At 62.0% G+C, this 15,793-nt stretch overlaps 5 protein-coding genes across 5 annotated transcripts; 3 read left to right on the top strand and 2 right to left on the bottom strand.

Moving 5' to 3' along the window:
• Positions 1–555: 555 nt before the first annotated feature.
• Positions 556–2,533, top strand: Q8F55_006109 (uncharacterized protein; the record flags this gene model as incomplete). The annotated part of the gene is made up of 7 exons (XM_069354578.1): positions 556–765; positions 814–844; positions 884–1,020; positions 1,056–1,703; positions 1,767–2,030; positions 2,076–2,300; positions 2,354–2,533. 7 exons carry the CDS (start codon positions 556–558, stop codon positions 2,531–2,533), a joined length of 1,695 nt encoding a protein of 564 aa, XP_069209220.1.
• Positions 2,534–2,913: 380 nt separating this feature from the next.
• Q8F55_006108 (uncharacterized protein) lies at positions 2,914–5,731 on the bottom strand (the record flags this gene model as incomplete). The annotated part of the gene is made up of 10 exons (XM_069354577.1): positions 2,914–2,999; positions 3,037–3,387; positions 3,425–4,073; positions 4,111–4,295; positions 4,332–4,507; positions 4,544–4,606; positions 4,644–5,208; positions 5,247–5,509; positions 5,561–5,641; positions 5,688–5,731. 10 exons carry the CDS (start codon positions 5,729–5,731, stop codon positions 2,914–2,916), a joined length of 2,463 nt encoding a protein of 820 aa, XP_069209219.1.
• Positions 5,732–7,250: 1,519 nt separating this feature from the next.
• Positions 7,251–9,263, top strand: Q8F55_006107 (uncharacterized protein; the record flags this gene model as incomplete). The annotated part of the gene is made up of 4 exons (XM_069354576.1): positions 7,251–7,798; positions 7,837–8,591; positions 8,636–8,863; positions 8,902–9,263. The coding sequence occupies 4 exons, from the start codon at positions 7,251–7,253 to the stop codon at positions 9,261–9,263; spliced, it is 1,893 nt and encodes a 630-aa protein (XP_069209218.1).
• A 1,835-nt stretch (positions 9,264–11,098) lies between these two features.
• On the top strand, positions 11,099–13,103 carry TPO5_3 (polyamine transporter tpo5; the record flags this gene model as incomplete). Its single annotated transcript, XM_069354575.1, has 6 exons — positions 11,099–11,227; positions 11,384–11,601; positions 11,659–11,942; positions 11,983–12,154; positions 12,193–12,303; positions 12,344–13,103. The coding sequence occupies 6 exons, from the start codon at positions 11,099–11,101 to the stop codon at positions 13,101–13,103; spliced, it is 1,674 nt and encodes a 557-aa protein (XP_069209217.1).
• Positions 13,104–13,247: 144 nt separating this feature from the next.
• Q8F55_006105 (uncharacterized protein) lies at positions 13,248–15,539 on the bottom strand (the record flags this gene model as incomplete). Its single annotated transcript, XM_069354574.1, has 1 exon — positions 13,248–15,539. One exon carries the CDS (start codon positions 15,537–15,539, stop codon positions 13,248–13,250), a length of 2,292 nt encoding a protein of 763 aa, XP_069209216.1.
• Positions 15,540–15,793: the final 254 nt, after the last annotated feature.

Raw genomic sequence — 15,793 nt, 5'->3', positions numbered from 1 at the left:
CCCATCTCGCTAGGCTCCACACCCGGCAGGCACAGTCGGCGCATGCTCGGAGACGCCTCCGTGGGGTGGTCAGGGGAAACCTGACCCGTAAGTGGCGAACTCGCGCGGCTACACACCGCGGCAATGCCACACGGAAATGGCACCCGGCTGCAACCGCGTCTACTTTGGTCCTCGAGTCCACCCCCACACCCCCACCCGGCAAAGAGTGCCCCGAATATTGCAGAATTGTCAGGAGCAACGATCAGCAGACCGAAGCATTCCCGTTCGAGCGAGAGGCCATTGCCACTTGGCGCAAAAATTCCCGTTCACGGCCGTCGACGAACGGACCAGAGACGGACCATCGTGCTCCAGGCAGCTTGGGCCGAGTTCTACCTTCCCATCTCCTTCAGAACAATCTCAGCAGACTCGCCGATCGACACAATCAGCCGATAAATCGGTTGCAGGGTGTCCGATTCCATCTCCGACCGCGGTGCTCCAGAAACTTTGTGACGCTTATAACCTCGACCCGGGGTCGTCAAGAGAGCCCCACAGTCGCCCCGACCTCAGCAATCGACAATGAGCAAGACGACCACCGACGCCGCGCCGGCGGCCCCCCACTACACCGACGAAAAGATGCAGTCCGAGTCGGAGCGCGTCGAGCAGCTCATCCTCCAGGCCGAGCTCGCCACCAAGTCGCAGCACAAGATGACCCTCTTCCAAGGCCTTCGCCAGTATCCCAAGGCGTGCTTCTGGTCCATGATGATCTCGGTGGCCGTGATCATGGAGGTGGGTCTTGTTGTGGCGAGATTAGGCCCCGCTGACAATTCCGCACAGGCCTTTGACATGGTTTTGACCGGCAACTTCTGTAAGCCGCAAATGCCCGTCCGGCCTTCCTAACAACCAGACGCCTACCCTTCCTTCCGCAAACGCTTCGGCGAGATGCATATCGACAAGAACGGTGAGGTCGACTACCAGATCCCGGCGCGCTGGATGGCCGGCCTCGGAAATGCTGCCGGTGTGACTGCAATTATTGGTGTTATTGTGCGTAATTTTCATGGCCATGGCTAATATCCCAGCTCAACGGCTGGATCGCCGAGCGCTTCGGCTACCGCCGCACCATGCTCGTCACCCTCATCTGGATGTGCGGAGTCTTCTTCCTGTTCTTCTTCGCCAACTCGCTCGGCATGCTGCTCGCGGCGCAGTTCCTCGTCGGCTTCGCCTGGGGCATCTTCCAGACACTCACCACGACCTACGCCGCCGAAGTCGCTCCCCTCCCCCTCCGCGGCATCCTTACAACGTGGGTCAACGCCTGCTGGGGGATCGGCCAGCTTATTGGCATCGGTATGCTCCGCGGATTGCTTCGGCGTACGGACGACTGGGGATGGCGAATCCCCTACGCCGTGCAGTGGGTTTGGCCCATCCCCCTCATCCTCACCGCCATTTTCGCCCCCGAGTCTCCCTGGTGGCTTGTGCGTCGCGGACGACCCGAGGAGGCCCGCAGGTCGCTCCAGCGTCTCTACTCTGGTGACCAGCAGGAGGAGGTCAACAACGCCCTGGCGATGATCGAGCACACCATCGCGATGGAGCGCCAAGCGACTGCTGGCGCGAGCTACAAGGAGCTCTTCCGCGGAACCAACCTCCGCCGTACCGAGATTGTCTGTGGCGCTTGGGCTGTCCAGCAGATGTGCGGCTCGTCGCTCATGGGCAGCGCCACCTACTTCCTCGTGAGTTACATCGTGGTCGCCTCCGGTCCCCCCCTTCCTTTCACCCCCCACTAACACCTTCAGGAACAAGCTGGTTTCTCCCCTGAGAATGCCTTCTCGATGACCATGGGCCAGTACGCCATCAACACTGGCGGCACATTCATCTCCTGGGTGCTCATCGGCATGGGCATTGGCCGTCGTTCCATGTACCTCTACGGCTGCGTGTGGATGTGTGCCGTCCTGATCATCATTGGTGGCGTATCGACGATCAACACGACCGCGTCCTCTTGGGCTGTTGGCTGCATGCTTCTGATTTGGAGTGTCTGTTACCAGTTCACCGTCGGCACGGTGAGTCTCAATTTACCACTCGCCAACCGCCACTGACCATTTCAGGTCTGCTACTCGCTTGTGGCCGAGCTTCCCTCCCGCCGCCTCGCGATCAAGACTATCAACCTCGGCCGTGGCTTTTACAACGTCGTCGGTGTCATCAACGGCTCGTACAGCAGCTACATGCTCAACCCTACGGCGTGGAACTGGGGCGGAAAGACGGCCTTCTACTGGGCCGGAACCTGCAGCCTGTGCATCCTGTGGATCTACTTCCGCCTGCCCGAGCCCAAGGTGAGTGTTTTGGTGGACCCATCCTGTCAAAAAGCGCTGACCACACGTTTTAGGGCCTCACCTTCCACGAGCTCAACGCGAGGTTCGTCGCCAAGGTCCCCGCGCGCAAGTTCCAGTCGGTGGACATCGACGTGTTCGAGCGTAACGACAATACTATCGCCGGCGTCCACGACGCCATCGACAAGCAGGATGTCGAGCGCGAGCACATTGAGAACAACACTACCAAGGCTTAGGCGACGCATCGGGATTGATTTTTGAGGGGAAGGGGCAGCTGGGGGATGGAAAGTGAAGGATGTGGAGGAGGGAGCGGTTTGGCAGTTGATGGGCTTTGGGAAGAGGACGGCACTCAACTTCCCATGGGCCAAGGGCTTCATACAAAGAATGCAATAGGATGCGGACCTACAATTCCCTATGCAACGTAGCTGCCGGCAGTTCATAGCGGGCATCGATTCGCCAGGCATGCCGAGGAGGTGGGCCAGTTGAACGGATGTCCCCCTGCCTGATAGCACTCTTGAGTGCTTCGGTTCTCCACGTCAACAAGCCGGATACCACTGTGGACAACTGCCATCGACTACAACACTTGTACAACATTATCCGTGAACCCCGTGCCCTCTCAGCCCGTGGGGCCCGCCACCGCCGACAACCACTCGACAACCTCGGGGTCATGCCCATTGGGTTGCAGCCCCGCGCCATTCACATCTGGATCGGTCAGCCCTGCCTCCGTCCCGAAACTCACCATCCGGCAGTAGCCAGTTTGACAGCGAGATATCATCCGGCCACGTGACCCCGGCAGACAGCAGCTCAGCGCCATACTGGTTGGCTGGTGACTGGGACGGAAGTACACTGGCCGGTGTTCGACCTGCGACGGCGGGGTCGTTCCATGGGAAGGCGTTGAATCCAGGTGGAAGAAGGGACGAGATGTCGAGGCTCGCCACTGACGCAGGAGATGGCTGTCCAGGTTCGCGCTGGCTGAGGGAGCGAACTGCGGCGTCCGCCTGCTCCGATATGGACGTGTACGGGAGCACGCCCTGTTCGCGCGCCTTTGCCAGCGTGCGCCTGAGGCTCTCTGCGAATGGGACCACAGGGTCTGATGCGTCAGCTCGAGCACCAAGGCGTCAACTCACAGAACGGCAGCTTCAGGAGCAGCCGGTCAATGTCCAGGCTGACTTGGTTGAGATCCGCCGCGTCAGGGATGAGCTCGCACATGCGGATGAGGTATCGTGCAGTGGCGACGATGGCGACGTGGAAGTTGTGGTTGCCAAATTCCGAGTCCTTCTCTTGTCTCCCGCTGCCGATCGACGACGTCAGGAAGGCGGCAGCACGAAGGGCCGACTGGACCCATTGCCTGCGCTCTGCAGACAACAACACGGCGTCGTTCTTCGAGTGCACACCATACCATGCCGCGGCGTTGGCGAACATGATACCATAGGCCTTTTGGCTGCCCAGCTCCTTGACGAGGAAGTGGTCCGATGGCACGCCAACGCGGTGGTAGTAGTTGAGCCAGTACTCATAGCATGTGTCTATGCCCTTGTTGATCTTGCGGAGGACGTCGTCGACGCTCGAGAGGTCTTGCGTGCCGGTTGTCGTCCACGGGCGGAAAGCGTCCTCGCGGGCGGCGCATAGCTCGATCGAAACGAGGAAGCGGCTGTCGTACACGGTCGACAGGGGGTGTTGGAGGAGTTCACGGGCGTACGGGATGCGGTCTTGAAGCGATCCCGAAAACTGGATGGGCTGCGCGTGGTTGAACGACATCTCGTAGGACTGCTTGACAAGCTGGGCCATCAGCGGGACTCTAGTCGCTTCCACTCACCGCCAGCCAGACCCTCGCGCCTGCGATGAGCGGCATCTGCCGTTCCAGATGTGCGTCGGGCTTCTTAGACTGCGTGCGGATCTTGTACAGGTAGGGCAGGCAGCGGTACAGTCGCATGTCGACAGCAAGTGCCATGGCATGACAGAGTGTCCTCCAGGCATGCTCTCCCCAGGACGTGATCAGGGCTGGAGCCATCAGCACCGGTAGCATGTCCAACTCACTCAACGCTTGAACCGTCTCCAGTGTAGCGATAGGAGAGAAGAGGGTTTGCTTTGCCATGTCCTCGGCTGAATCACGACACTTCTTGGTGAGCTCCGAGGGAGCTCCACCGCCATCGCGGGCGCGCAGCGCGATCGATAGGATGACGGTGACAATGAACGGGGACCGTTGCCTCAGGCTTGGCCATCAGCAAGACTCCACACAGTCGACTCACTTCTCCCAGGTGTCCTCACGCGGGTTGAGCACGGGCATAAACGGATGTGCGTGTTTGAAGAACCTACGCGTCAGCTCCAGCACATCGACCCACAACTCACGCTTGGAACAACTCCTTGCCTTCGTCCTCAGTACAGAACCCGGCGGTTACTGGGTCCTGCGCATTGGCTCTCGGATCGCCCTTCTCCACGATCGGTGAAGTGCCCCAGTCGGCGTCGTCCTCGTCGTCGATGCGTTTGCGCTTCGCACCTCGCCCGAGGCCGCCGTCGGCGTTGTGTGAGTGGCTCATTCGCCTCACAGTGGGGTCATGGCCCTCGGCACGCAGCCTGGCCTCTTCCTCCTTGCGCGTGAACTCGCGGAACGGCTCCTGCATGGAGCTTTCGAGTGGGTCGTGGTCGTCTTCATCCGAGATGGTATCGTCGCGGACCAGGGATGGTAGGCTTTCGGTCCCTGGTGCAGAGGGTGGTTGCGGCGCGGCAGGCCACTCGCCACCGTGAACCCGGCCCGCCATGGCTCGAGCCATAGGCTCTGGCGCCATACTGCCCGTCCATGGCGGGTTCATGGTCGTGGGAGAGCGGCCGACGAGCGTGTGGTGATGTGAGGCTGACGACGAGGGATGGTGTGACGGCGAAGCAGACATAGGACCTGTGATGGCGTCGATGGCGACTGGGCTGTCAGGATAAGCTCGTACACGCTTCACTCACGGTCTCGAGCCGTAGGAGGAGTGGGGTGGGTCGTCGAATGGGTATGAGCAGGCGACACGTCGTCCATGTGCCCGCCATACCCCAGGTGTCCGCCGTGGTGCACCATTGCTGCGGGACTGCTGTGCTGGTGTAGCCGTGGGAGGCCTCCGCCTGGCCCACCAGCCAACCGCTGCAGCAGCGCACCCAGGTCTTCGAGCTTTTGGTTGATGCCCGTGACAGTATGGCTGATGCCCGTGACCTCTCCTTCAAGCGACGCAATGCGTCTTGCGGAGCGGGTCAGTCCACGTTCTAGGAAGGGTAGTGCTCTTGCTCACCTGCGAGCCTGCTCATTCTCGTCGTCGTCGGACCGCCCCTTGCTCTGCGTGAATGTACACTCCAGGCGAAAGTTCCGACACCTTGTCGCGTCAGTGCTGGTACGTTGACCTCAGGTCACCAACTCACCTCCGGCATGGAGGGTCCTCCTTGCCTTCACAGCGGATCTTCATCTGCCGCACAGTCAGCAGAGCTCACGGCGGCGGGGTTTGAGCCAACAGACCTTTCGACAGGCATCCTGGGGACATAGGTTAGCACGTGTATGGCGACGACGATGGGTGACTCACGCAGGCACCTGGGTAGCATAGCGGCGGTGGGCGGTGGCGAGGAGAGACATAGTCAGCGGGCACCGGACATCGGCAGGTCTCTCTCGGAGACACACGCCGAGATCACAACAAGACCTACGGGGTGGGATGCCGCCCTCGTCTTGGCCGGCGCTGGGGTGATCGGACATGGTGAGGCGGGGCAGGGTGCGGGGCCGTCAGAGGTGGTTCTTCGGAGCGTGGGAGAACGCAACGGTGCTGGACCTTCTGGCTGGAGGCAGTCCGCAAAGTCGAGCGGCGGTCGGCGCAGCAGTCATGCTCGTGATGAGAATCAGGAGCCCCCATCGACCCCGGCCACCCCTCCTCCACTAGCCGGTAGCGTTGCCGGTCACCTGCGGCGCGGGGCTGCTCCTGTCCCTGCCCGCATGGCCAGCCTGCTGCATCTCAGTAGAAATTGGTGATTGAACGGGAATCCTGAGGCCTAGAAGAGGGGTCGAACGGGAATTTTGCATGTTTATGGGCAACACGAGAGGAGGGGTCGGTGTTGATCGGGCCGAGGGCGGGGTAAGGGGTCGGCGGCCGCTCTCCCTCCCTTGCCAAGGCGCTTCTACCATGCGGACGAGGATGTCGGACCGACATGGCCGTGGTCGGCGTGCTCGCTTTTAGCCACGTGCGCCGACTGTTTGTCAGGCAGGATGGTACCGACGACGATCTACGATGCGATATGGCATGACTTACAGCTATATAGCTGGTGCAGAGACATATCGCCCACGACAGCCAGCCCCGAGAAGTCGGGCAGCCGTGTCTCGGAACACGTCCATCAGCCGAGATATCGTTGATTCGGCCCGCCCGTTGGCTGCTCTCAGCTGCCGCAACCTTGCTGCTGGCTGAATCGGGGGCCCATGCAGCACGCACACGAGGGGAAATGGAGGTAATCAGTGATGGCGGCAAGCTCCGTTGCTACGGGCCAGCTCGAACAAGCTCGTGAGTGTGAAGTTGGGCTCAGGCCTTGGGCGCCAAGCCCGCGGCGAGTCGAAGTCGTCACCAAGTCAGCGTCCTCGCTCCGTGGAGAAATGCGTACTGCTGAACGCACCACTAGACGAAAACAAATCGACCAAGTCAATCCTAATCAATTTCGAGAAACCTATAATTGCCTATTAGAAACCAAAGCTAATGCCTTCGGATCCGTCGCTGCCATGACGTCGTTCGGATCCGAGCCGGGCTGTTGTCGAGACGATATGCGAGTGCGTGTGGTGGTGCGATGCGACGCTCATGCTGCAACGACAATGACCTCTTAAGCATCAGAGGGGACACGACGAGAGCATCATCCTCATCGACATCAGCATCATAGACAACACATAGACCACTAGACTACTAGACAGACAAGCACCAGCACACACACACACACAAGCAACCCCACCCCCCAGCCATGCCCTCCCCCGCACGCCCAAGGCATGTCGCCTTCTCGGCGAAGCAAAAGAAAGAGTACCTCAAGACGAAGAGGGCGATGAAGCGAGGTGACCTGGAGCCAGAAGAGGCCGAGCTTCCAAAGAGCAACGGACGGACCAAGATCGACAAGACGACCACCGCTCGCAGCGAGGCTCAGGACGTGCTCGAGCTCCACAGCACCTTTTTGGCCGTGCCGGCCGACTATGCCGAGCGCACGCGCAATGCCGCATGGTCCGACGAGCTCCAGCGCCCACTCCCCGACTCGGCAGCCGTGTTTCCCCTCAGTCTTGTCGACAACCCCGCCGCCCGCAACCTCTCTGTGCCCGCCCGCCCTAGCTTCCGCTTCGGCCAGAGCAAGCGCGAGGTAGAGGAAAACGAGGAAGGGGTGTTCCGCAAGTGGCTCTCTGATGCCCGTGCGACCGTCGACTCGTGGGTCAACGGGGACGACGGTGAGGCCGAGGGCGGCGCCGGTAGCACAATACGGAGCCCGAGCCGATTCGAGACCAACCTCGAGGTCTGGCGCCAACTGTGAGTGCCATCGATGGAGCAGTGTCTGACCGGAACAGCTGGCGCGTAGTGGAAGCATCATCCATTGTCCTACTCCTGGTCGATGCCCGCTGCCCGCCAGTCCATTGCCCGCCTAGCCTGCGCTCGTACCTCCGCTCGCACAGACCCAGGCGGGAGATCATCCTCGTGCTCACCAAGGCCGACCTTGTCGACCATGCGGCACTGGAAGGCTGGAGGGAGTGGCTCACCGGATGGTGGTCGGCCGGCAGCACAACACCAGACGAGGATCCGGTCCAGGTCGTCTCAGTCAGCAGCTACGACACCGAGCTGCTGTACGGCGACGGACGTCACAAGCCCCTTATCCCGGCGGCATCACGTGCCGCCCTCATCCAAGCACTCAAGACGGCGCACGAGCGGCTCCTCCGAGCCCCCGTGACCACCTCCTCCAACCCCGAGAAGCTGGCTGCCTGGCGCCCCGAGGTCCGTGAGACGGTGCACTGGTCCGAGCTCGAGGGAGACGCAGAAGTACACGTCGAGTCGAAGCAAGACGAGCCAGAGGCCACCGAGGCTGACGACGGTGCGGCCATCACGGAGCCCCTCACCATCGGCCTTGTCGGCCAGCCAAACGTCGGCAAGTCGTCGCTGTTAAACGCTCTGCTCGGCACAACTCGCGTCCGCGCCAGCAGGACACCAGGCAAGACCAAGCACTGGCAGACCATGCTGTGGGGCGCCCGCCGTGAGGTGCGCATCGTCGACTGCCCGGGTCTTGTGTGCCCCAGCCTCGTGCCGATGGAGCTCCAGGCGATGTCAGGCAGTGAGCCTTGCCCATACCCATACCGTGCTCCGCTAACCCTGCAGTCCTGTCCATCGCACAGATCCCCTCACTCCCCGCCTGCATCTCCTTTGCGGCCCGCTTTCTCCCCCTCGAGCGCGTATTCCGCCTTCCCCCACCGGAGCCAGAGGTCGACCCGATGGCAGCGAAGCGCACCTGGCGCAAGGGCATGGTGGCCCCTGTTGCAGAGCCCAAGGGCCCGCGCTGGACCGCCGGAGAGATCATGGACCGGCGTGCGCTGGACCGCGGATTCGGTGAGTGTACGCGACGTGGGCAGCGGCTGACGCGACAGTGACTGCTCGATCAGCCCGCCCAGACTCGAACCGCGCAGCCGACGGCATGATGCGTGCGCTCGCTGATGGCCGCGTGCGCTGGGGCTTCTGGCCACCTGGCGCCGCCCCAGCCCGTGACGGGGAGGGAATCTGCCTCGGCGAGTGGCGCGGCGACGCGACCGCTAGCGAAAGCGACGAGGAGACAGATGAGGAGGATGGCGCCGAGGTCCATTCGCATGAGTCGGAGCCTGAAGCCGAGGAGGCGGAGGACGACGACGATGACGAGGACCCGGGCGCCGACGAATTTGTCAAAGCAAACAACGCGAGCTTCTTCGCCGCGCTCAGCTTGGCCGACGGAGGGGACGAGGACGACGACGAGTGATCGACGCGCATCCGTCGACGCGCATCCGTCGGCGCGCATCCGTCGGCTGGCCACCTGCCAAGACTCTCCTGCGAACTCCGAGATTCCAGGAGCAACAGCGAGCTGTTTTCCAACGCTGTACCTCGGTTCTGGTCGGCCGTAAGACGGGCCCGCGTTGGGCCCACGCTCCAGACCAGATCTGCAGGCCCTGTCCATATGTAATGCAAACCCTGGGGCAGAAACTCTTGAATGTCGGGGGGCAGTCGGGCCGAACTTCTTGGCAAAGAAGATCGCACGCAATCGCACAAAGATCGAAAGCACGTGGTGATGCCACGCGACTCTCACGCGGCACCTTCACCCAATTCTTCTGGCTAGATCTGGCTTCTGGTGATCTGGTGTTGGGTGGCTCTTGGTGGAGGTACGACAATGTTGACTGTCCACATTTCGCTATGGTGGAGAGATCCTCAGATCTCAAAGACCCTCATTATGATGTATGGGGGCTATGAGAATCGCTGGGAGAGATGTTGACGGCTTTAGCGCGAGTTGGGCTCACTGTTGGTGTTAAGAGTGCGGAATCGCCTGTTTGTGGCGGCGACCGGGCCTATGATCAGCCGTCGACGGCCTTGATGGTCGTCTTCGTTGGACTTGGTCACTGGATATCAACAAGAGAGCCTACTACTACCCGTTTCTTCGAAAAGCCTGCATCGAGAATGTAGGAAGTGAGATGACGATCAATAATGAGTGTGAAGAAAGCCCCACCCAACTCTTCGTGGTATTCACGTCATAGTTATGGCTAATCCATCACCTCGGAAGGCTCCAAGCACTACTGATAAGCGGTCTGGGCCTCAAAATCCCTCTCCGATCATATGTAGACCCTCAGTTTAATGGGCCGGGTTGACCGGCGTGATATGACGCCCGCACAATCTACCAGGAGCGGTCTCGTCTGAGGCTGCTAGGAGTGGTGATCTCGATCTGGCCCTCACCCCCATCCTCCCAGATCGCACGTCCCAGGCCCATGCTCGTCGCCTACCTCCTGGAACACAGCACGGTACTGCGTGCGCTACTGTGGTGACAACGCCGCTCCCAGATGCCCAGACTCGCGTCCCGTGAGACTCGGGGGCAGTCGCGATCGTCGAACAGATCACCAGGATGGCCGGCGGGAATCGCACTGCAGGCGGTCTCCTCAGCCATTAGGCACCGGGTCCCAGTCTCATGCACCAACTCTGCATGTTCAGCCTGCGGCCGCCTGTCGTGTGCTTCTGCTTCGAGCTCGCGGCGACAACCCTCGCCGGTTCGGTGGTTGCCGAAGGCCATTCCTCCTCCCTGAGCAATGGTTACGTGCAAGTCATGTGACCTCGTCCATAAAGTCAACACAGCCCATTTCCGTCTCCATCACGCCGACTTCACAACCTTTCGCACTTTGCCATCTCTAGTCTGCTTACTTGTGAGGCTTCACTCCCCCCGGCAACATGCAGAGGGTTAGCCGGTACAGCTGGCGCGACCTGACCCGAGTCTGAAACCTGAGCCAGCGCAGTGACCTGACCTCGACGCCGCGTCCTGACGAGCAAGCCGTGACGTCTGCTCTGAAGTTATTTTTATCGCACTTTTCCATGAGAGACATCAGACGCAACTACCGATGCGTGCCATGCAAGAAGGCGCCTGGTGACCCAGTGTCTCTTCTTCTGGGCACCAAACTCCTCTACTTACCCCACAGCTTGGCCATTGGGTCCATTAAAAGAGGTTTCGCCCCCTCACCCCCTTCACACATCGCCGCGCCGAGGACTTCAAGACTGGCCCTCTGCTCCACTTGTCCCACCACCTCTTGATCTCGCCAACACTACTCCCCTCCCTCCGCCATGTCGTTCCAAGCGATCAACAGACGCCTCTCGACCGCCAAGCAAGGCGACAAGGTGGTCGCCGCACCGACTTCGGAAGCGTCGTCCGACTATGAGGACCGCATGGAGCTGGAGAAGCAGGGGTACAAGGTGCGTTGCGGCCGGTGGTGCGCCGAGCTGGGGCTCTAATCCCAGTCAAGGCTGCGATGAGGACGGCTGGGGCGCTGCGCTCGACGCCAGGCTGTATCGCATATTGGTCTGCCTCGCGGCCTGATACTCGCCTTGCAGCAGCTGACGCGTATGCAGCAAGAGTTCCTGCGCGAGTTTGGCAACATCGCGACGTTCTCGTTCGCCTTCTCGATCATGGGCGTGTCGTCGTCCATCGCAGTGACTTTCTCTACCCCCATGCTCACGGGAGGCCCGGCGAGCGTCATCTGGTGCTGGCTGATCGGTGCCATCTTCTCGTGCTTCATCGGGACAGCCATTGCCGAGCTCGTCTCGGCCTACCCTACCTCCGGGGCACTGTGAGTCGTCGGCGTCTGCGCTGGTTTCGCGACAGCAGCCCTGACTTACGCGTGCAGCTACACTGCATCGGCGCGTCTCGTCCCTCCCCGGCACCGAATCTGGGTCGGCTACATCATCGGCTGGATGAACGTCCTGGGCAACATTGCAGGCGCGGCGTCCACCGAGTTCGGCCTCGCACAGATGATCTGGGCAGCATACGGCGCGTCCCGTGGTGAGGCTGGGTACGAGCCGAGCGCTGGACAGGTCGTCGGCCTGTTCGTCGGCTTGCTCCTCATCCACGGGCTATTCAACTCGCTGCGCACGAAGCAGCTGGCCTTTGTAACCCAGTACTTTGCCTTCAGTAAGCTTGCAGTAGGGCCGCGACTTTAGCTGACCACCAGTCAACATCGGTGTGCTGCTCTGCACGGTCATTGCGGTCCTCGCCAAGACTCCCCGCCACGAGATCCACTCGGCGAACTACAGCTTCACCTACCTTGAGAACCAGAGCGGCTGGTCCAACAGCGGACTGTCTTTCCTCCTCGGGTTGCTGTCGGTGCAATGGACCATGACTGGGTATGGTTGGCTTTGAGGTCATGTCTGATCTCCCCCAGATACGACGCAACTGCGCACATCACAGAAGAAGTCAAGAGGGCTGCTGTCGCCGCTCCGGTCGCCATCTTCCTCGCGGTCATTAGCACTGGGATTCTCGGTTGGGTTCTCAAGTACGTCGACCAGCTGGAAACGTCCCCTGACACCCCGCAGCATCGTCATGGTTCTCGTGTCTGGTCCGCTCGCCGACCTCCCAGGCTCGACAGGCAACGCGTACCTCGCCATCCTCATCCTCCGCCTCGGCCGCACCGGTGCGCTCGTCGTGTGGTCGTTCACCATCCTCATCTCGTTCTTCACCCTTCAAACGGGTCTCCAGGGTTCGTGCATCCACCCCAGAACAGTCCTGACGTTAGCCAATGCACGCGCGCTCTTCGCTTTCAGCCGCGACAATGGACTGCCCGATGGCAAGCTCCTCGGCCAGATCAACCCCTACACCAAGACTCCGATCAACGCCGTGTGGTGTGTCGTCATCCTCTCGGTCGCTCTTGGCTGTCTCGACTTTGCTAGTCCCATCGCCGCCGAGGCAGTCTTCTCGCTCGCTACGGTCGCCCTCGACCTGTCGTATGGCCTCCCCATCTTCTTCCGCATGATCTTCGCGGGCTACGAGGGTGTCGACTTCAAGCCCGGACCATTCTACATGGGCGACGGCTGGCTCAGCAAGGCCATCAACTGGATAGCAGTCGTCTACATCGTGTTCGAGTGCGTCATCCTGTCGATTCCAGCCGTGTATCCTGTCACCAAGGACACGATGAACTATGCCGGCCCTATTACCATCGGCGTCATGCTCCTCGGAGGCGTCTGGTTCCTCCTCTATGCGCGCCGACACTACTTTGGCCCCGCAGAGATGGTCGAGTTCCCTCTCGACTCGCACCCGGCCGAGGAGTCGGACGAGAACAGTCACGAAAAGGCCTGAGCAGCTGGGCCTCCGTGTTCCTTACTGCACTTATAATCGCAGCCTGCCATGCTCCCCACATCTGTATCATACTGGAGGGCCCATGCTCTATGTCATTGCTATCTTACACGCCAATGTAGCGACCATCGTGGCGGGCGCTGTGGCTCATGCAAAGTCGGAGGCGCGAACTGTGATCGCCCCAGCGCCGAGGTCCACGCTCGTGCTCTTGCCGCCGTAGTGCACAGTCACCTGGCGGCGCGCCGCCTCCGACTGCGGCGACAGCGTGGCGTCCACAAGCTGCCCTCCCTCCCAGGCCATGTCGACGGCGACGCCTGGGCGTGCGACCAGCCCCTTAACGCTTCCAGCCGGCCAGGCTTTCGGCAGCGCGGGTACGAGAACGATGTGGCCGTCATCGTGGCTCTGGAGTAGCACCTCGGCGACGCCAGCAACGTACCCGAGGTTGCCGTCGATCTGGAAGGGTGGGTGCGCCGAGAACAGATTCGGGTACAGCCCGCCGCGCTGCTCAAAGCCGTCGTCGCGCTCCTCCATGTCGGCGTCGCGGAAGATGAGCTCGAGGAGGCGGTCGACAGCCGCACTGTCTCGCAGCCTTGCGCGCGCAGCGAGCTTCCACACCAAGGACCAACCCGTCGAGTCATCCCCTCGGTCGTCGAGGCTTGCGGATGCCGCTTTGAGCTGGTCCGGCTCGTGCAGCGTCGTGCCGGGGTAGAGGCCGACGAGGTGGGAGATGTGCCTATGCAGCGGCTCGGCCTGCGGGTCGTCGTCGGCCCACTCCGGGATAAGGCCGTCGCGACCAGCCGTGACCCGTGGAATTGTGGAAAGGAGCTTGCGCGTCGCCGTTGTGATCTCGTCATCGGGCAGCCCGGCAGCTGCAGTGAGGTCCAACAACGCCTGGCCGAGCTCGAGCGTAAGAGCGAGGTCGCAGGTGGACGAGCGCCCGACAGCGAACGACCGCTCCGACCCGTCGGGGATGAAGGTGTTCTCTGGGGACGTGGACGGGGCCGTGGTGGCCACACCGTCGATGACCACTGCCCAGTCAAGCAGGAACGCCATCGCACCTCGGATGGCGGGCAGCGCGCGGGTCTTGACAAACTCTGTGCTGGCGCCATGCCGGACGTGCTCGACCAGCGCAAAGCACAGCCATGCGCCGGCAAACGGCCAGAAGGCCCACTGGGGGGACGCTCGTCCGAGGCCCACGGGCGAGGTGTAGGCCCAGATGTCGGCATTGTGGTGTGCTACCCAGCCGTTCGCGCCGTACAGCCTCCGGGCCGTCTCGGATCCTGCCGCCGCGAGGTCGTCTATGAAGTCGAACAGCGTGTCGGCCGTCTCGGGCAGCGCGGCGGCGTGTGCCCCCCAGTAGTTCATCTGGAGGTTGATATTGGTCGTGTAGTTGGACGACCATGGCGCGCGGAGGTGGTGGTTCCACAGCCCCTGCAGCGTCATGGGGATGGGGCCGCGCGAGCCAGCGATGAGGAGGTATCGGCCATAGTCGAACAGGGTAGAGTCGAGTTCCCGCTGGGGCAGTGAGAGTGTCACGCGGGAGAACAGCTCGGTATAGTCGGCTTCATGGCGCGAGGTGAGGGCCGCCGCGCCTGCCGCCACTGCGGCGTCGACACGAGCAGAAGCCGCAGCGATGGCAGGGGCTGGGTTGGACCCGGGAAGCTCGGAGGCGCCGCTGAACGTCGTAGCGGCGGCAAGGACGAGTGTGAGGTGCTTGATGCCGATCGCCGACAGGCCCTCGCCATCCTGACCGTCGTGCTCCCATCCGACAACGACAGCCGCCCGCATCGCGTCCCCATCGGTGTCGGACCACGACACGTCGACCTCAGGCTCATGTGGGGGAGGGCAGTCGCTCGGGGCACGGACGGCGTGCACCAGGCGGCGCGCGCGCTGCGCTTCGGCGAGGGAGACAGGCTTAAGCTGGCTCTTGAAGCCAACCGAAACGTCCAGCGCGACCTCGGACTGGATTGTCACCAGCAGCACATTGTCCGCATGGCTCGCGAGAGTCGTCCACTGCACCTTGCCCCCGTTGAGCGTGTAGCTCGCGGTGTGCAGCCCCCGGTCGAGGTCAAGGGCGCGCGAGTAGTTGGCTACCGCGGGGTCGCCCTCCGCCTTGACGTCAAGCTCGAGGTCACCGAGGGGCAAGAAGCACTGCGAGTACCGTCCCTGGAGTTTCTGCACCGCCGCCGTCGCGTCGGCAAACCTCCGCTCCAGCGTCGCCTTGCGTGCGTCTGCGATGGCAGGCTGCGCGACCTCGGCAGCGATGGCAGCCTCGCGCTCGTTCCTCGGACTGCCGGACCACAGGGTTGCCTCGTTGAGTGCGATGCGCTCGTGCAGGGGGCCGCCGAAGACCATGGCCCCGAGGTGCCCGTTTCCGAGGGGGAAGGCCTCGAGCCATTGCGATGCCGGTGAAGTGTGCGAGAGATGTTGCCGTGTCATGATGTGGGGGGGAGTGCGGAGGAGGGCTGAGCGCTCTTCCCTTGGCTTTATGAGCTTGGAGTCGGCGAGAGTAGCAGCAAGAGCAATTACATATCGGCCCGAGGTGAACGGGAATGAGGTTGACGGTTCATGTCGGTCCCTGGCGCCGAGTGCCGGTATATCGGCTCACGGACACCAGTGCTCCGGCCTTGGCCACCACTTTGACCAGTGCACCCCGCGTCCTTGCCTATCATCATGCCTGGGTCACACCATGC

The sequence above is a fragment of the Vanrija albida genome (genome assembly GCF_041260175.1).
Source record: "Vanrija albida strain AlHP1 chromosome Unknown contig_4, whole genome shotgun sequence".
In the NCBI taxonomy this organism is placed as follows: domain Eukaryota; kingdom Fungi; phylum Basidiomycota; class Tremellomycetes; order Trichosporonales; family Trichosporonaceae; genus Vanrija; species Vanrija albida.
The sequence above is the reverse complement of the archived record's forward strand: the minus strand, read 5'-3'. Positions and strand labels throughout refer to the sequence as shown.